Source organism: Anoplopoma fimbria, chromosome 14 (genome assembly GCF_027596085.1).
Source record: "Anoplopoma fimbria isolate UVic2021 breed Golden Eagle Sablefish chromosome 14, Afim_UVic_2022, whole genome shotgun sequence".
Classification (NCBI taxonomy): domain Eukaryota; kingdom Metazoa; phylum Chordata; class Actinopteri; order Perciformes; family Anoplopomatidae; genus Anoplopoma; species Anoplopoma fimbria.
Genome location: NC_072462.1, coordinates 9,598,644 through 9,619,125, shown reverse-complemented (window position 1 = coordinate 9,619,125; position 20,482 = coordinate 9,598,644). Strand labels below are relative to the sequence as shown.

Genomic DNA, 20,482 nt, shown 5'->3' with positions numbered 1-20,482 from the left:
GTATTCTCAACAGGATTAAGTTCATTTGAGTTATTTTATTTGATACAAAATAATTTGATAAACAACGAATGCACGCAGTAGCAGAAAGCAGTTAAAGTGAAAATAATACGTATTATTGTACGACGCCATTTACATTTTTGAACAGCGGTGGCGGTAATGCGATACGGCTAGTTTTACTCTGCCTGAAACCCACGAAGAAGACTCACATCCTCACCATGGCGGAAACAGAGCAGCAGTCAGGTAAAGCCACGGCTGATAGCTTTTGCTCTCCTTTAGACCGTTCTGCATAGCGTTCGCTCTCCTCTTGTAATCGCTGATAACGTTAGCGGCTACAACACACTGCCACATAGGACACATAGTCGTGAATGAACTTTTCAGTGGGTATACAAGCCTAGAAGGCACATTGCCACTGTCCCCGGGCAGAGACACCCTAAACGAGACATTAGAATAACTTAAGTTGTTATTTGAGCTTGTTATTTACTTGTAAACCAACTTGAAGTCACGCTCTGTAATGTTTTGTAAGCAGTCATTGTCAAACTCTTAAAAAAGATCGGTCTGGAAGGTGTTAGCTAGCGCGTAGAGTGAATTTTGCAGGAGACAGTTTACAGTGTAGCACTGCCGCCGTTCACTTATTATTAAGATATTTGTATTGTATAATTGAACAAGAGATTGTATTTGAAAGTTGGTGGGTTCCATTATTCCACGCTGAATGGAGCAAAGTGCTCCTTTTGCCTTTTGATTTAGCGTTCTCCAGCGCAGCTGTCTCAGGAGACAGATTTAAACAAGATTCATCAAAAATGAAGCAGCAGAGGCCAAATGTCCGGAATTGTAGTACATAGTCTAGCTCCAAAAATACTGGATCCTACATTTCCCATAGTGCAATTTAATGCATCTTTCATTCGACCGTTTTCTGCCAGGTAGACGTCCACATCTTTTAAAATCTAGTTTACAATACATGCTTTCTGTGACAAAATGAACAATCTCAGATTGAGGGCATGTTGAGTTCACCAAAGTTAGCTTCCAAAAACAATAAGATATCTGAAATGCAGTTACCTCTGAAATCTGTCTTTTCTTTAACTATTTAGGATCCACTCCAGAGGATGAAGCACATGAAGTCACAGACAGCATCACCTTCATGGTACCCAAGAAAGAAATCAGCATGGTGCCCGACATGGGCAAGTGGAAGCGATCTCAAGTAGGTGTCTGCATCAGCATGGTACCAGACCACACCAAGAACATTTAGGCCTGATCAGTCTGATACTGAGACAGGTTTCTAAAATCAGCCTTCAGCCACTTTGATTGAATCCAAGATTAATAATGAAAACCTGGGAAAGAAACTTGAAGTTATAACATTCTTGAAGTGCTCATGTGAAGAGTTTTGTTGGTATGTAGTCCATCACAGTAGAACATAGGCCTTATCATGATCAATAGCCATTTAGTAGCAGTATTTTTGACAATATCATAGTAGTGGTTTTAGTTTTTGTAACAGTTGGTCAGACTGCACATCTGAAGACATCCCACTTTCGACTACATCTCTCCCTCTTACAGGCGTATGCTGACTACATGGGCTTCGTTCTGACACTGAATGAAGGTGTGAAGGGAAAGAAGCTCTCAAGTGAATATAAAGTTTCAGAGGTATGTTGTCTTTCATATCAGTAATCTTTAAAAGCATGTGCTGGTAGCCTTTTACTCTCCACAGATGTTTATTGTTGTGAGTAAAAGAATAGGAAGAAACAAAATTCATACGCCCGTTTTATATTGAAAAACTCAATTCTTTCTTTAATAAACAAATCTAAAATCGATCTGAGTGGGGCAGTTCCTGCAGACTAAATGTGTTAATTTTGTGTGAGTTAAGCCGGTTTGCATCAATAAGTTAGACAGGTAAACAGTGGCAGATACCTAGCAGTAGAAGTGGACTATGATTATTTTGATGAGGATTCAATCTAGAGCCCCAAAAAATCTATTATTGCCCGCTTCTTTTTGAATACCTGTTGGCATTGTTTCCTGCAGCTAATTAAAATGATTCAATATACACCCAGTAAGCCCACACTTCTAGCTTAATTAGCCACTGTAGATCTGACCTGAGATCTGTCTCTTGCTGTCTCCTCTCTGCTTCGTCAACTTGGCTGTTCGTTTTAAAAAGAAACATGGCATTCGGAAACTAACCAATGGCTACCTTGTACCAGTTAGTGCCCACACCAAGCCAGCTGTTTACTAGTAGTGAGCTGCTGTCGTCAGACCTCACCCCATCAGTAGCTATCTAGAACCCTAAGTGAGTGAAGCTACTGAACAGGAACATTTGAAAGGCTGTTACCTGAGGGTGAGAGTATTGTTTCGTGACAGCCTGAACCTGCTATGTCCTTTAAGCCCACACAGAGTCAAGTCACATGGATAACTGTAACAAACTGTAACAAACCTTTCATAGTCTTCATCAGTAGTCACGTCATTTCCATGACAACCCTCTGTCTCTACGAAAGTAAGCATGATGGTGGCCCCTCCAGAGTTAAGGACTGAAACCACAGCTGTCATGTTGTAGTGTGGACGAGTAAAACTGGAGCTTTTCTGAAACCAGGACATGGTGTCACCCTTCGAACATGCTCAGGTGCCGTGTGGCAGTTCTTAGCAGACAAATTCCTGATGTCTCTTTTTTTTCTTTTTTCTGCCAGCACTCATTTAAACAGAACAACTGTTGGAATTCTGCTGCATGGAAATCGAAAAAGTTATTACTGTTAACCCCCTCCCCCCGAGCTAAATACGGTAGTTTACTGTTTGAGCCCCATAATGTGATAATGATGAGAATGATAAACATCACTTCTCGTGTTGCTGCAGTTACTTTTGTGTTGTGTGACAGACAGTGGAGAAGTTAGTAGATCTTTTGGGGACTCTGGACCGCTGGATAGACGAGACCCCTCCTGTTGACCAGCCATCACGCTTTGGTAATAAGGCCTACAGAACCTGGTTCGCCAAACTAGACCAGGTTAGTACACACACACACACACACACACACACACACACACACACACACACACACACACACACACACACACACACACACACACACACAAGATATTTAACTGAAATCCTGTGTCTGATGCTGAGTGGTGCTCAGATACCAGGGTTCCACATGTTCCCAAATGTTAAATGTGTAAGCTCTCTGTGTGCTTCTGATTCAGATCATTCATCCATGTGACACTGAGACTATCAATTCTCAACTACAAGTGAGGGTGTACAAATTTCAGTTCTAGCCGAAGACTTATGAACCACATGTTACAATGTGGCAGACGCACCATCACTGTCAACTTGTCTGATGCTTTAACACATAGCGCTGAGCTTCTCCGTTCTCTGTGTCCGTACAGCAAATGGAAAAGGCTTAGTGTAACTACACGTTTCTACATCTCTTCACCAAAACTCCTTGTATAAAAGTGCCCAAAAGTTCTGAATCTAGTTTTATATTCGAGTTCCTGTGACCTAACAGAAAACTTGAGAGTACAGGCCTGAGATGCACATATTGTTAGACCCATGTAGTAAGTGACATAGTATCAGCAGAAGCTTTACACATGATTCACTCAGCACACTGTGGATCAGTCTGGCAGATAACAGATCTACTTGATTAGTTCGCTGTACAGTGCATCCCTCAATGACACTGCAACATACCGAATTTGGAAGCAGCTAGCTAGCAGAGACTAGCAGAAGGCATTCACTCGTTGTTAACCGTGTGCTTTGCTTCAGGCGAGGAGCTGCTGGTTCACGCAAATATACAAAATACATTCAGTTATTGCATCATAACGTTCCTCAAAGCATGTCGTCTTTCGGTTCAGACGGCAGGGTGGTGTTGGCAGTAGTGTGGCTTCACATGCTGTGCATTCAGAGGCTCTACTCCTATTTAATGGCATGCTAAAGATCTGAATGCAGCGCTGGTGATAATTTAATTAGATGGGCAGTCTCCTCACCAAAACATGCCTTAAGTATGTTTTTTGTGTATTTCCCACCCATTACAAATTTTATTATCATTTTGTATTAAAACTGTGCAAAGTTTTCAAGATTAGCAAGTTTAACGTCCTTTGGAAAATTTTAGACATTCTCTGGAAATGTGTGGACCGTTTTGTAACCATTTTCTCATTCGGCACAATCCAAGCTTCCCCATGTTTGATTCGACACTCCCACTCTGTCTCACAGCTGTTCTGCAGGTAGATGGCTTGCCGCTCACAGGTGATGTTTTTGTGTGTGCGTGCAGGATGCAGAGGCATTGGTGGCAGCTGTGCTCCCGGCTGACAGATGTGCTGCAGCCCCAGAGATAGCTGTCTATCTGAAAGAGTCAGTGGGGAACGCCACCAGGATAGACTATGGAACAGGTAACAGTGCTAACTGTGTGTCTGTGCTGGTTATTTTCACTTCATATAGCTATAAGACTATACAAAGCACTGAAGTAATGGGACCGTATATAACGGCAGTAACTGAGGAATGAGAAGAGCTGATGGAGGACACCATGTGTTCCTGTCTGTTCTCCACTATGTACCATCTAATAAAGGCTAAAATTACCAAAACAATACTTCCAAAAGCATAGAATGTTTTTCAATAAATATAATAGTTACTAATAGTTCTGCCCATGTTCTTACTCTAACATAAGAACCACACTAAACCTTGCCACATCCCAGCCATCTTTAATGATGAAGAGTCGCTCCTCAATTAGACCTACTGTTACCTATCAAAGATATGTGGATTTTAAATATCTATAACATTTTTAATTTAGTTGTGATGCTATATCCTGTGGATGATCTGCAGTAACAGACACTCTATCTGGAGAGACATTGCTGTTGGATTGTCAAAATATTTTTCAAGGCTCTGAGCTCCAGGAACTGAAATGTGCAGGATGACCTCTAGAGATAGGGGAGAAAATGTTTGTGGACGGACTGTTTAAAGGATTTATATCTGAATGTAACCAGATTTGATCTCTTGCCTAATGGCCACCTTGCAGTTGTTGGGCCTATCACAGCTCTTCTGTCACAACCCTGGTGGGAATTGTCATGTCATGCTGTGGTGTTTGTTATGTTTCAAGTGTATCAGACTATAGATATACTAAAGGGGCACCAGGAGGCGCCATTGTTTCAAAAGAAGGCCTGATTCAGAGCTTTATGAAGGCAGCAGTCACTTAGTCCTACAGAAGGAAAGAAACACTAGACGAGGACAAAGACTATGAGTTAAGCTTAAAAGACAACACGTGGATCTGAAATGTTTAAATGAAATGCGTGTAAATACCCTGTAAATGGAGAAGGAGAGTCCTTCACTGCAAATAGTCCTTTAGTAAAGAGGACATTTGGACTAAAAGCAATTATATTGAGCAGAAGTTGAAGTAGTGGTGGTCTATAAACTACAAGCAACAAAATATAATTCATTGTAGAAGTAGTACGTTGTAAAGTACTAGCTGAGAGCAGATGGAGTAGCTTGATTATATTGATCTATTGTCAGGTTCTGTTCATCACATTACAGTCGAATCAAGAAAGATGGTGAGTTAAAGTGAAGCACAAGTGGACTGCACACCGCTGATGTGTGAGTTTATCTTCTCAGGTCATGAAGCTGCCTTCGCTGCGTTCCTCTGCTGCCTCTGTAAGGTTGGAGCTCTCAGGGTGGATGATCAGCTGGCTATCGTTTTCATGGTGTTTAACAGGTGAGCTGGTACTGCTGAGCTCAGCACTAAACAGGTAACCATACGTGTTTTTAGTCGCAGACTGACCGATCTCTGGATACGCAGCAGATTGCCTTGAAATGTTCTGCAGGATGAATCCCAATGATTGTGGTGGTCTGACTTTTGTTCAGGTCAAATCTCCACTTGTCCAGTACTTTGGTTTGTTTATTTAACACTTTGGTCTAACAGCCTCTGCAATCTGCTAGACTCTCTGTGAGAAACTCCATTATTCCATTATAGTCTAGCTCGCTGTCATGGTAAAGAAATGAGAAATAGTCCGATTTCAGAAAATACAGGAATTATCATGTAAGAGCATCATCATCCGATGTGACAGATGATTTGATTTGTCAGGTATTTAACTCACGACATTAACTTGTCTTATTTTATCTATAAACAATTTCTCAAATGAATTTCCATTTGATGTACATTTGGTATATCATTATCAGCTAAATAAGATTTTCCTGCTTCCTCCCACAGTCTAAAGACATGCAGTTTGGGTTAATTGAATTCCCATTAGGTGTGGATATGAGTGTGAATGTTTGTCTGTCTCTATATGTCAGCCCTGTGATAGACTGGATACCGGTCCAGGTGAACCCTGCCTTCACCCAATGACAGCTGAGATCAGCTCCAGCCCTCACCATGGAAGATTGATGATTGCAGAATTGATCCAAATCCCCCATCTCTAGTGTAGCTTCGGAATATTAACTGTTGATAGTGATCAGTCACTTTAGGGACCCTACAGCATCCTGCAGTGTGAGTACCGTTTGTTTCTGCAGGTATCTGGAAGTGATGCGCAAGCTGCAAAAGACCTACAGAATGGAGCCAGCTGGGAGCCAAGGTGTGTGGGGACTAGATGACTTCCAGTTTCTGCCCTTCATTTGGGGAAGCTCTCAGTTTGTAGGTAAGAGTCTCACCACCATCAGCTCCCTTCAAACTGTGTGTGTGTGTGTGCGTAAGATGCAGATGGAGGGATGGAGGTCGGGACATGTGGTGGCATGATGCTGATGATAATCTGTCAGCATAAGGAACAAAAATGTAAGTGGCTGTGTACAGTCGATTAGAACATGTTGGTGTGGACAACAAAAGAGAATCAGTGTGTATGGAATATTGAAAGGAGCCTAAAGTGGGCGTAAGTGTGTGCATGTAGATGTCTGCACTGTAGTACCACACTGACTGAAAGCTTGATTGGTCAGACATCGGTTTGACATCTTGATTTGATAGAGGTCAATCTCTTATTGCAAGAGCCATAATTTGACCTAGAAGTTGTGAGCAGTGTAACATGACAGAGGTCCTGGCTATCCTTCATAGAAATCCTGCTAGGTTGTACAGTTCATGTTGCTTCACAAGACCACAAACTTTGGCCTGTACTTAAATTGATAACTTAAATCCCAATATAGGTCAGAGAAATTGCAATTAAATATTTGCCTGAACTTGTTCGTTGCATTATTCTCTGAAACTCCAGAGGGCGTATGCACAAAATGTTCTGTTAAAAAGCACAAAGTTGAGTCACCATAAACCGACCTCCTCAATGCTGAGGAGGAATTGTAATTATCTATGAACTCATATCTCATATTCATGGATTACTTTGCATTTGGACAAGCCCTGTAAAGAAAGAGGTCCAGTATTAAATGCATTATAAAGAAACAAACAAAAGAATATCCTGTAAACAACTTAATTTGGCTGCAAAATATTTTCTAGAATGTAGATTTTGAAGACTTCTTGTTTCAAAAGCGTTTAATAACTAGTTAGCCTTCTTTCTAACATCCTCAGACATGTTGATAGGTCTTTACTCAAATTACCAGTTGCGCGCGAGGCCGTGATTACATCATTTTTTTGGTGCTTCACTACAGCGATGGTAAACTACGCTTGTCTCGACCTCCTCTGGGTTTTCACCTGGGCAGTGGGTAAGCTGAGGTCACTTCCCACCTGTGGTCCGTTTACATTGGTCCAGACCTTGGACTGTGTGTCTGTGCTGGTTATTTTTGCTCCCTATAGCTATAATTCTATACAAAGCACTTATGGGACAGTATAAAGTGGCAGTAACTGAGGAGTCAGAAGAGCTGATGGAGGACAACATGTGTTTCCTGGACCCCATAGATGAATATTGATGGACTGACAGAAACAGGAGAAGACAGAAGCTCTTTATACTGTAATACTATGGTTGCTATGTTTCAGACCCAAGCCTCATGCACCTCACTCTCTGATTGGTCATGGAAAATCACCGCGCAGATGTGGTGTTACTGCGGTGTTACTGCGGTGTTACTGCGGTGTTACTGCGGTGTTACTGCGGTTACCAAATAATCTGATAGGTATTGGCGTTACATTACTCATATCTCATAGTTTACAGATCAGGAGATGGATTCAATAGTTCTCTTAAACATATGCTTCAGTCACATATGTCATCATCATAGAAGTTTGATTGACAGCTTCCACAGTAGCCTCTCCACCTCTCCACCAAACAGGCTAGGTGTTAAAACACCTTTTAGAAGTCCCTGTCTGAGAATCTCAGACAACATGAGGGCTTTATGTGGGATTAAATGAAGCTCTGCAGTCTAACTAGATATTCCAGAACAATAATGCTTAACACTAGAACCTGAAACCGAATGTCCATCAGGCTGACCATTAAGGAAGCTCAAACAGGACTAAAGTCATTGTTACAATCTGACTTCTTCCCAGCAGACATTTTGACTTGTCCTTGTGCTACTGACAATAACATGGACTGTGTTTTGTCCTAATGTCCCAGTAAACCATGGCCACGAGTTAGTGAGCCAGCATGAACGATACCATTCACACCTGTGCTGTTCCTGCTGTCACATGTCAGAAAGACAAGGAGGAGACCAGTCCACTATGCTTACTAGAAGGCATTGCTCTGCCTCTTTGCTCTCCTTGATCTCAGATAATGGGAAGGTAAATGGTGACCCCTGGCGGTTAACATGTGCACTTACAGCTCCTTCTCCCTTTCAGATAACCCGACACTGGAGCCCCGGCACTTCATCGATGAGAGGGTGGTGAACGAGCACCACCACGACTTCATGTTCCTGGAGTGCATCAAGTTCATAAATGAGGTGGGACAATGAAACGCACTCCACTATTACATTTTTTTTTTTTATATCTGCTCAGACGTCCACTTGTAAACAAATATTCTAGGTATAATAACAGCCACCCAAAGGGATGCTGTTCATCCTCCCTACTGATGCTTCTTACGCTTGTGTCAAACTTCTGAATGTAAACTTGATTCTCTAGTGGTGGCGTTTTACTCTATTGTGTTAGAAATAACCCTAGTCACTGTTTTGTGTTATCATGACTATGTGTAATATAAAAGATGTTTCTCAAAGTGACTTATCGCATGTGCTAAATGCACATGCGATAAGTCACTTTGAGTTCATTGTTTGGTTATGGTTTGGTCTTCCTGATCTCATCGCGTTCTTCCCAGCAGCATCAGCAGCTGTTTTCAGTGTAAGGTGTCCTCTTATCCGGCTGCCTGCCGCTAAACAGCACAAAGGGGAGCTAGCAACTAGCTGCTGAACATAGCGGAGCATTTAGCAGCTAAACTGTTCACAGTGAGCTGGATTAGAAGTACCTTTTCTTGGGTGAACTGACTGACCTTTTAAACATAAAATGAGAGATCAAAAGGAACACACCTAAGAATGTTTCCAATTCGAATTCTCAGAGCAAAACAAGAGAGCCGAAGGAGCTCCCTGTGGATTACATTGAGGGACAGATCCATGAAATTCCATGGCTAAAATTTAAGGCGCCCAGGTAGTCTCATGGTGGAGCCATGCACGCTGGTGCCACATAGCTGCAAAATTTACGGTTTAATTCCCGGCCAAACACCTGCGATGCATGTCGTTGAAAATATCTTCAATTGAACATTTGCAGTAACTCAGCTGTTTGTTTCCTTGGCAGCCCTGACATCAGTTCCCTGAACTCCAGACCATCCCTGCTGTTTAATAGGAGCACTGCCCTCTAATGGACATTACCCTCGCTGTGTGGTCAAACTCTGACAGTTTCTTCACATGTATATAAAATTCCTTTTGGGATATGTTATACCAAATTATATATTAATATATACTCAGAATGTATATCCTTTAAGTAGATGTTGTACTGATTTAGCTGTTGGACATGAATAAGTCCAGCTCAGCTTCGTCCAGGAAGAGGAAGATGGATTGTGTTGGTTGAGAGCCAAAGCAGGAACCAATGGCTTTGTTTTTGGTTTGGGAAGGAAAAGGAGGGGAGGGAAGTACAGGAGGGCGTTGTTGGAGCAGCTACATCCTTTGCTTCCTTCTTACTCAGAAGCACCATTGCCTTCCCTCCTCTTCCTCCTCTTCCTCCTCCTCCTCCTGCTGTTTGAATTCTCCCTCCTCTTCACGGTCATGAAAGGTCATGAATGGATGCTGCTGTTGTGTAATGAAGGAAGGGCCTCAGTGGTTTCCCTCATCTGTTAGGCAGTTTTTATTTTTTCACTCGTCATATTTGATTTGATTGTTTTAGAGCTTAAAGACGATGGACAGAAAATAAACCTGTATATATTTTGATAATCGGTCAATTGTTGGTCATTTAGCTGCCATAGATGCCAAACATTCTCTGGTTCCAGCGTGAGAGGATGATGTGTGGATGTGTTGCTTTTCTCTGTTTTATATCATTTTGAACTGAGTGCCTTGGGCTTTGGACTGTCCATCAGACATCATGAAGACTGGCTGAGTACTGTACACATCGCGTTACAGGTATGAGGGATGGGAGGACTCCCAGAATGCACCGGGGCAATAGCCTCATGGATAGAAGTCTCATTGTATAGGCGTTCCTGCGTTGATCAAGCCGCTGTTGTGTTGTTTTCCACTCTTACATTGTTTGACAATTGGCTGATAGTGTTTAGGGGCAACTGTGGCTCAGTGGTAGAGCAGGGTTGTCTTCAATCAGATGATCGACGATTCGATCCCCGAATCCGCTAGTCCCTGTTGATGTATCCTTGGGCAAGACACTTAACCCTTAAATTGGTGATGTGGAATGAATGTTTAATTAGAGTCCTGATGACAGGTGGCACCTTGCATAGTAGCCCCTGTCATCAGTGTATGAATGGGTGTAAATGGGTGAACGATGACATGTAGTGTTAAAGAGTTTTTATTGGTCGGAAGACCACAAAAGATCTACACAAGTAAAGTCCATTTACTATCATTCTGATTTTAAAGTGGCCCTGTTATGCTTTTCTATTTTTTCCCTCTCCTTTACTGAGTTATATATATTTTTTAATGTAAAAGGTCTGTAGAGTTACCCTCTCCCTCAGAAGCTCCTGAGCTGCCTGAAACGGCTCGATTGAATTCTCTCCTTCACTTCTGTTACATTATGAGGTCACAATGTTACGGAAGTGACGTAAAACTCCTTCCGGCTAGTTTGGCCCTCTTCAAGAAAAGAGAGAGACGGAGCTGAAGCTCCGGAGGAAGAGTTTTTTGAAATGTGAAATGTTGACCAATCACAACAGAGTGGGCTAGCTGACCAATCAGAGTAGACTTTGCTTTCTGGAGGGAGGAGCAAGCACTACAACGGAGCATTTCAGAGAGAAGGTGAGAAGAGGTGCTGCAGGGCACCCAGGATGAGAAAGGCGGCTTATGAGCAATAACGCATGTAAACATGTTTCAATCCAAGTATTTACAGTTTGTAAGTACACTACATATTCTTTACTGCTGAAAGCATTAAGTCTCATCTAAACATCAGAAAGTGTTCCATATTGTTTCCATAGTAGTGGGTCGGTTCAGTACTACAGACCCGTGACACGGTCCTTCTCCGAACATGAACAACTCTCCATCCCTCTGCGGTGCGGAGGATAAAATACACACAATGCCAGCGTGGATGGGTGCTGGCAGCCTTTTACGCAAACCTCCCTCCTATGGAAGCCCTAAGATAAATGTCAAGCCTCCACTGAACTTCTAATTGAGTTTGTCTTTTTGTTCATAGTATCCCTTAGTATATTTAACTCTTCAAATTACACTCACACCAACATATCTTAGGGACTTTTCAAGAACCTACATGTTCTCGTCCTCATATCAACATTTTTCATCTAGAAAAACAAGTAATTTGTGTCTGAAAATGAGTCCATATATGAGGGGTCTTGGTCTTGATCCAGCTGACTGAATAAACTTCAGGACAACAGCTTCAGACGAACTTCAAGCCAGCTTTAAAGAACTGAAAGATCCAGATGTGTCAAATTGTGAACAATCAAATCAAGCTAACTCACCAATCCTCATGAAGGACAGGAGCTGGTTGAGGTTGTGACTGTTCTCACAGTGTTTAGTTGGTGAGCTGCTCTAGCTGGCCAGTTAAACACTGACCAGTGCTAGAAAGACTCCAAAGATTATCTAGTTGTCTGTGGCTACAAGGTGGTGTAGTCACCTGAAAGTTAGAGGTGCCGGGGTTCGATTCCCAGGCTGGGCGGACCTTCTCCTCTCACAGTCCAAAAACATGCAGCCAACTCTAAATTGCCTGTGAGCGTGAATGTCTCTATGGGTCTGTCCTGTGATAGTCTGGAGATCTGTCCATGTCAACCCTGCCTTCTGCCAGTGTCATCTGGGATCGGCTCCAGCACCCCCGCAACCCTGAACCTAATCCTAACCCAAACCCTTGTGTCTCATAACTGCAAACCATTCACCACCACCAACAGAGGAAGTCAATATAAGTCAACACAGTTACTTTGAACTATGGCTTCAGTTGATATGTTTAACCATTACCCACAACCTCCATTCTAACTCCAAGTGCAAGGTTTATTTAACTGTGGGTAACCATAGCAACAATGCTGAGGCTTAATAGTTAATACCACTTAACTCTCACTGTTGAAATCCACTTGAGTTTTTTTGTTTGGTAAGTGAAACAGAATAAACAAGCCACTCTTGGCTCTATCACTGGTCGTATGTGTGCTGTTGCTCAGACACATGTACAAGTATTTTGCTCCTATTCACAAACATGTGGATACTCCAAACTCCTGTTCGTTTTTGATTCACACAGAAGGCTTGTGTGTGTGCCGTTCTAAACATGAGTCACTTCCTTCCCCACATGCTGCTGTGAATCACTCCTTCCTCCAGGGAATACGGTCTGTCTCCACCCCCCTTTCCTCCCTCCTCCATGCCCCTCCCCCATGTGTTCTCAGGCGAGGCCCTGGAAAGTGTCTAGAGCAGAGTGGCGGGGGATGGAAAAAGGAGGGGGTTGTTAGATTGATGCCCCAGGGTCTGGGTTTGGATTCCCCCACCTCTTGGAAAAATGGTGGGAAAACGGTCGATAGTCCTCACTTCATTCATACATTTATGAATTCCTACATTTGTTCATGTCACAGTGACTGTCTACCTATTGTTCTGCTGTATGTTCTTACTAGTGGCTGTCTGTCTGTAAGCCAACACTCCGCAGAAGGTATTATTTTCATTTAGGTGTTTGCTGAAACAACAATCAACATTTTGTTCTACCTAATGAAAAAAAGAGAAGTCAATGTGATGAAAAAGCATTGTAATCCCGTTTCCATAATGAGTGTGATGAGGAGAACAGTCAGCCTGTTGTTTTCAATCACACTTATTTGTCTTGCTATGACTTTTTCTTTCATCCTCATATCATCTTCAGAGGAACAAACCTGAAAATGAAAAAAAAAAGTTGTAGTCTTCCCTGGACTATCAGCCAGGTTACCGGTTACTCCTCACGGTACACAGTAGGATCTGTCCCTTTACAGAACACATTCACTGTACACGTCTTTCATTATCACTATCACTTTTCTCACATTCCCTTCCTCAAAAGTCGTTCATTTTATGAACTACACAAATCAGACTTGGATATAAAAAGGTTGTCTTTTGTCTGATAATTTAAAATTGTAGCTTCAGTCAGCTTGGTTCCAGTCCTTGTGCTGGATTCCACCAATGAACCCTTTATCTGTGTAACAAAGAATGAAGTTGTCCACAGAAGCAAAAACCACTCCAGCAACATAAGCTACCTCTTCACTGTCCATCAATAAACTTTTGCCGAAGCATGTCTTTCTCTGCCACGAGAATGGGTTTGTCATTGGGATCCATTCTAACACACCCAACTCAGGCTGACCAAAGCTTCATCACTGAAAGGCTCAAAACTTTTGAAAAGCCTCTTTTCTGGCCTACAGAGGGGGTGTTTCATTCTGTGAAAACACTAATGATGGTTTCTAACAGGACTAAAAGGAAGGTTTAACAGCTTTCCTGTTCAAATTAATGAAACCTTGTGGTGCAATAAAATGATAAAAGATAACTAAAGAGAATAACTATGATTTAGATACTGAATTGATATTAATCAAAGATTGGAGTTAGAATGTTATTAGACGTCATTTTGTGACTTAAGCCTGAATGTGCCTGCTTATGTTGAAATTAAAACTGTCATCCTTCACCATAATCAACAAAGTGTGAAACTCAGTACCAGTGTTTTCCTTTGTTCTATACTGTTTGATAAAGTGAGGATAAATTACACCAGAGGTGTCTAACTTGGGTCTGGGTCTTTGTCACTCTCTTTCTGTTCTGCAGATGAAGACCGGTCCGTTTGCCGAACACTCCAACCAGCTGTGGAACATCAGCGCCGTTCCTACCTGGTCCAAAGTCAACCAGGGCCTGATCAGAATGTACAAGGCCGAGGTACGCTTGTTTCGTCCTCTCATGGTCACCGCTCAGTCCAATTCATCAGTGATGTATCGGTCTGATGGTGGTGGAAGAGTTCATGCAGGTTTTAAAACTTAAATTCAATATCATTGTAATCTGGGCTGACACAAAAGTAAAACAGAGAAGATTAGAAGATGAATAACAACTTACATAGAAAACCACCAAATTTGAACTGCATAGATTAAAATCAATAAAACCCTTTGGACCCTCCTGTTCTCTTGGTTCCCTCAAAGGTCAATACTGTGGGGATGGTTTGCAACCGTCAATGTGACCAAGCCTGTTTAAGAAGAGTTAAAGTGTTAACAAACACTGTGGGGCTGTGCTTTGAGCTAAATGCTAATGCCTGCATGCTAGAATGTTCATAGTGAAAAGGCTAGCATGCTGATGTTTATGGCATATATATATATAATGTTAACCATGTTCAGCGCCTTCGTTTAGTGTGTTAGCAAGCTAACGTTTTCTAATTAGCACTTAATAGTAGTAATAATGTAAAAGTAAACCAAAAGATTGACCTGATGCTGAGTTAGATGAAAAGCTGGAGGATCAACAAAGTCTGTAGGTTTCATCCTCTACGAAACATAAATTAGTTTTTATTTAAGCTATGCTAGATGAATATTAATATGATATGACCGATGAAAGCTTTGGTCTTCTCTCACAATTGCTTCAGCACCATCACAAGGTGAAACATTTAATTTGTCCAATACTTTGGTTTATGACTTGCAAACCAATGACATTCCCACTGGCCGCAAATAATGCTTACACACTGAACAAAGATGGCAACCATGGTACTGTAGATTCTAAACATCAACACATTAGCATTGTGACTTGAGGCATGTTAGCATGCTGATGGTAGCATTTGGTTGCGTTCCTCAAAAACGTCTGATTTTGGTCAATGCAGCCTAGCAGACTGGTTCTTTGGGAAGTAGAGGAGAGAGGCAGGAAAGGGTTAATAAAGGAATGGAAGTGTGTGTGTGTGTGTGTGTGTGTGTGTGTGTGTGTGTGTGTGTGTGTGTGTGTGTGTGTGTGTGTGTGTGTGTGTGTGTGTGTGTGTGTGTGTGTGTGTGTGTGTGTGTGTGTGTGTGTGTGTGTGTGGTGTGTGTGTGTGTGTGTGTGTGGTTGGGGGGATGTCTAAGCCCGTTCTCCCCGCCTGCATGCCCACATCCTGTGTTTTCCAGAGCAGCCTGTGAGCCTTCCCGAAGAGCTGAGGGGCCAAGCTGTCTGCCCCCCCCCCCTCCTCCCTCCTCCTCCTCCTCCTTTGCCGTTCCCTTCATTAAATCCTCCCCTCCCTCTGTCCCGACCTTCCTCCAAGCCTGGAGCAACCATCAGCAGACTTGCATTCCTCACTCCCTTTCCCTGGCCCCACACAGGGTTTCGGTGCAGAGCTGTACTAGACTTAGAGCAGAATCCAACATTTTCTGTCTGAGATGAGGCAGTTCTGGGGGCTGGTCACCTGTTCAGAACATAAACTGATTGTGTGAAATGACACATGCTAATGGAAACATGTGCTGGATGATCTTGGACTGTTGAATGGACAGAATTACACAGTGTCTTGTCCACACATGAGAAGACGACCAGCCACCCAGCTCTCTTCTGCATATTTAGGGCCCCTACTAGTGTGTGTTACTTCCATGTTTAAGTGTTTTTTATCTTGTCCATCTTCAGGCAGCCATTGGGTTCAGTTCAATTCAGTGTACAATACAAATCTACTTGCACAGACTTGCTTAAGATGGATAATTCATCCCTGTGAACATAATTGATTTATTGTTGTCAAAGACAGGCAAGTTGTAAGTTTCAACAAGTTGATTTATATAGTGGAGGGAAATGACTGAAATCCAGACTGCCTGGAAGGAAGGAAAGACATTAAAACACTTCACAGATAAGCCTGGTGTTATTCTATGTTTTTCTCTTCGTTAAATCTTTTGAAAACACCAAAAGGAAGATGCTAACGTGACACAGTAAGGCTCATTGGTGTGTTTTTATAACAATTGGTAGTTCTTGGATAACAATGGAGCTCTATGGCACAGATGAAGAAGATTTATCCTCACTCAATACTTGTTAGTGGATAACTAATGATGTCAAGCGGATGCAGCGCCAACTGTGACTGTTCAGACTGGGCTGCTTGGTTTTTTTTCCAACAAGTTACTGTGATGGTCAGTGATGGTTTCAGTCTGCTCATGGGATTTATTGACAGTAAGAAAAATGTAAAATATCTCAGACTACTCCTTTAAACACTTTGTGTGCTGTAGAAAAGACTAAAGCATATAGATACAAATGGCTATGGATCGAGTTATGTTATCAATGGGTTTGCCTTAACTTTTTTCAGCAATTTTGATTGAATCTATGTTAATGCTTTTTATTAGGATAGTTTATCTGTGACCAATGACACATTTTAATTGATTGAATATGTTTGGACCAAAGTACTCATACTCAGGCATGAGTTTCCACCCCAGTTCTGCCCAGATCATGACTGAAAGTGTCACTGCACAGACACACTGAGCACAAGAGTTCAATTCCAATGCGCTCCCCCAGAAAAGCCTCCCAACCCCCACTGCAGACACCCATCACCCCCACCACTGCTCCCCAAAACTGGGTCCATGTCAGTACACACTAAGGGCTTCTTCTGGGCTGAGCCACAGCCATTTTGAACATGTTCAAATTGAAAGGCCAGTGGTACAAATTAACAGCAATACTTGTTGTAGATGTTTACTCTCTGTGGGCCTCACTGAAGTCTGATTTAAAGACGAGGACGTGTCCTGTGACTAAACCTCAAGCAATGCAAAGTCAGATGCTGCCACAACTTCCGCACCTACTTATGTCCATTTTACAAGAGTACATTGGACACATCATGATGACTTCATAAATGACTTTTGTCAAATAGTCATTTCTCCTGAATCAAGCTTGAACGCACCACAATGTATTGAACCTTCGAAGGGATCTGCTCCGTTCTTTGGAAGAGCTGTTGCTGTTAACGTTACTAATGTTACTAGCTCTCCTCCTGCGGACTTCAACACAGATTTGTTTTTCACATGTATAATTATCAGACCAGCGACTAGAAAGCATCAATGCCGTTCTTCAGATGGCATATTCTTTACTTAATACAGGCCGAAGACAACGGCGGTAGAACTTGAAACTGTGACTTATATAACCGCAGTTATGGCCAAATTCATTAATCCCAACTTTCCTAATTGTAAAAATAATAGTTTATATGATGAAATACCGATACTTGGTATTCTTGAATGGATATAATATCATCACCCAAAATAATGCGCTACTATGCTGCAACTTTTTTTTTTTTTTTTTTTTTTTCACTCCTAATGAATGGCAAGATATTTACATCTGGTCTACTAGATAAATCATGATCATATGTAAACAATATATCTGTAGTAGATGCTGAAAAAAATCAGTAGGGTCATAAGGGTGTTGGATGATAAAAAGGGAAATGTAAAAGTAAAACTCTGATCTTATTTTCTTTGTTTCTTCCTGATTGGAATGGTGCACATAACGGCAATACTAAACCCAAATTGTTCAAACTTGACCCCCATGACCTGACTGGTAATTTATAATTCGACGTTAAGGGGCTAAGGCGTAGATTGCTTCAAAGCCAATGCATGTTGCTGCTGTACACGTTTGGCTGTCGCAACCATAATGATGCCAAGAGGATGCAGCGCCAACTGAGACTGTTCAGACTGGGCTGCTTGGGTTTTTTCCTACAAGTTACTGGTAGTGGTAGAGATAGTGGATGGCAATATACATCGGTGTGGCCAACTTATCAGTCTAGCTCTAGTAAACGCAGAAGTAGTCCTATTCAATAATGAGAGAAAGTTAGGTGGATGTATCGTAGCCCACTGTCACTCTGTAGATTTAGTTAGGAGAGATATTTAGCTGGATGTAAAGTAAAATAGCACACCGTCACTCTGTCTATTCAGTAATGAGAGGAAGTTACCTTCATGTAACGTAGCATAGCCCACCGTAACTGTGCATCTGCAAAGTAAATAAACACTGCATCACCAGTCTGTATCTGACAATAAATCAAACCTTTGCTGTGTGTAGAGATATGGCTGGACTCCCAGGAGACAGGAGCAGTGGTGCTCAGTGGTGGAGCGGTTCGAACCCCGGCTCCGCTAGTCCATGTTGATGTTTTGTTGGTCAAGACACTTAACCCCAAACTGCTCCCATAGGCTGTGCCTGCGATGTGTGAATGGGTATGAATGATTAGATAGAATAGTCTTGACGGGCAGGTTGCATGGTAGCCCCTGTCATCAGTGTATGGATGGGTGATTGATGACATGTAGTGTTAATGCGTACTGTACTTGTTTGAAGCATACTGTCTCTGGTGTTGTTAAATTTGTCCTCCTCCTCTCTCTCTTTTCAGTGTATGGAGAAGTTCCCTGTGATCCAGCACTTCAAATTTGGTAGCCTGCTGCCCATCCAGCCAGGGAAGCCTTGACGCTCAGGCTACGCACACAATGGAAAGACCAAAATCCCAACAGTTTTCCCTTCCTCGGCATCTTCACGTGCAAAGAAAACAGTAGCAAAAATCAACCACATGTAGTTTGACACACAGACTCCCACATGTGCACGAAAGTGGTCATGAAAGCTTGTAGGCCATCCATAACTTTAATGCAGAGCATGTTGTGGATGACCTTTGTGATTTTGGAACATCTTTATATATTTTTTTTCATTTTATTTATGTAATGGATAGAGTTTGAATCAGGCTCCTTTTTGAGGGATGGAGGGATTCTTGTTATTTTTTTTAGAAGACTACTCATTGATGTTTGAATTTTTTCTCAACAGTGTGGCTCATCGTGAGCAGAGTCTTTGTGTGACTTCTTCAAAATTCTTTGAGATATTTTCTTGGTTTTGCTTTTAAGGCCAAAGGTTTTAATTTTATTGCAAATGTACTAACATTTTGATTGCCCAGTTCATCTCACCATGTAAGTCACATTAATAATTTGCTAAGAAATATTTGTGTTTGAGTGATTGTTTCTTTTTTCCTAAACAAAATAACTTGAAAGTTCAGTGTCTTGCTCAGAGGGAAAAGGTAAAGGATTAGGTTTTCAAAGCTTCTGTAACAGCTCATCCAAATAGTCTACAGAGTTTAGTCAGTTATGGGGGCAATCTTTGTCCCTTACAAGTCACTGTCAACCCAGGGAAAACATTGTACTTTTTAACCCAGGCCTTCAAATGAGTTAAATTCTGCATGGGATCAAAGTGGCACATTTTAAAGAACATTGCTTTTTTAAAAATGTAATAGCAGTTATTACATTGACCTTTCAAACCTGATTTAATAAATTTCTCATCTTTTATCTGGTGACCCGACCGTGAATTTTATTCTTGATTTCCATGTTCCATTGTAAGTTCAAGCTATCACATGTTTAGTTTGAAAATGTCCCATGCTAGCACCCCCAATGCTCGCTGCTAATTTGGAAAGTGCTGAGGTCACATGCAGAAAGATTGCTTTAAGTCCAAAATAGGTTGTTTTATCTCTTCATCCAATTTCAGCTGCATCACATAGTTTTTGTTAGAATCCTGATGAAAAGGACCCAGAACAATCAGACAACATTAATAGTAGCCATAAAGTCCATAAAAACATCTCTCCAAAGCAGAGCTGTCCATTACTGATTATGAGAGGTGATCATGTGAGAATACTCTAGCCTCCAGTAGGTGATGTTTCACTGTCAGGTGTTATAACGGAGGATGATACTGGACAGACCTGCTGCAAGATACTGAGGCCGCTGACAGACAGAGCTCTGAAGCTACTTAAATGTACAAGTTGTGGTGCTGATATTACATTACATTACATTACAGTCATTTAGCAGACGCTTTTATCCAAAGCGACTTACAATCAGTGTATATTACATATCGTGTCGGTGTGTCTTGCCCAAGGACACACCGACTGCCGAAGCTGGGTATCGAACCACCGACCCTCTTAGTAAATTGGCAGTCCTAACAATGATATTATGGTGTACAGAATGTTAACTAACATCAAGTTTGTCTGTTTTATTTGAGTTAAATATGGTATTTTTAAACTAATAATGATTTTAGGTCAAAATAGTCCATTTTGCTCATGAATTTCATGTTAAAGTGGGAGAGAATTCAGTAGGAGAAAATTGTTAAATGCCACAAATTCTTTGAAATTGTGAATTGTTAAACT

At 41.7% G+C, this 20,482-nt stretch overlaps 1 protein-coding gene across 2 annotated transcripts; it reads left to right on the top strand.

Annotated features, from left to right (window-relative positions):
- The first annotated feature begins 145 nt into the window (after positions 1-145).
- Positions 146-19,640, top strand: ptpa (protein phosphatase 2 phosphatase activator). Of its 2 annotated transcripts, none has more exons than XM_054611987.1 (10): positions 146-240; positions 1,086-1,195; positions 1,549-1,635; positions 2,852-2,977; positions 4,235-4,352; positions 5,566-5,665; positions 6,460-6,584; positions 8,648-8,748; positions 14,197-14,304; positions 18,701-19,640. In XM_054611987.1, exons 1-10 carry the CDS (start codon positions 216-218, stop codon positions 18,773-18,775), a joined length of 975 nt encoding a protein of 324 aa, XP_054467962.1. In that variant the 5' UTR covers positions 146-215; the 3' UTR covers positions 18,776-19,640. The 2 variants fall into 2 exon arrangements, with proteins under 2 accessions (XP_054467962.1, XP_054467961.1); XM_054611986.1 differs by lacking the exon at positions 146-240 and adding an exon at positions 268-917.
- Positions 19,641-20,482: the final 842 nt, after the last annotated feature.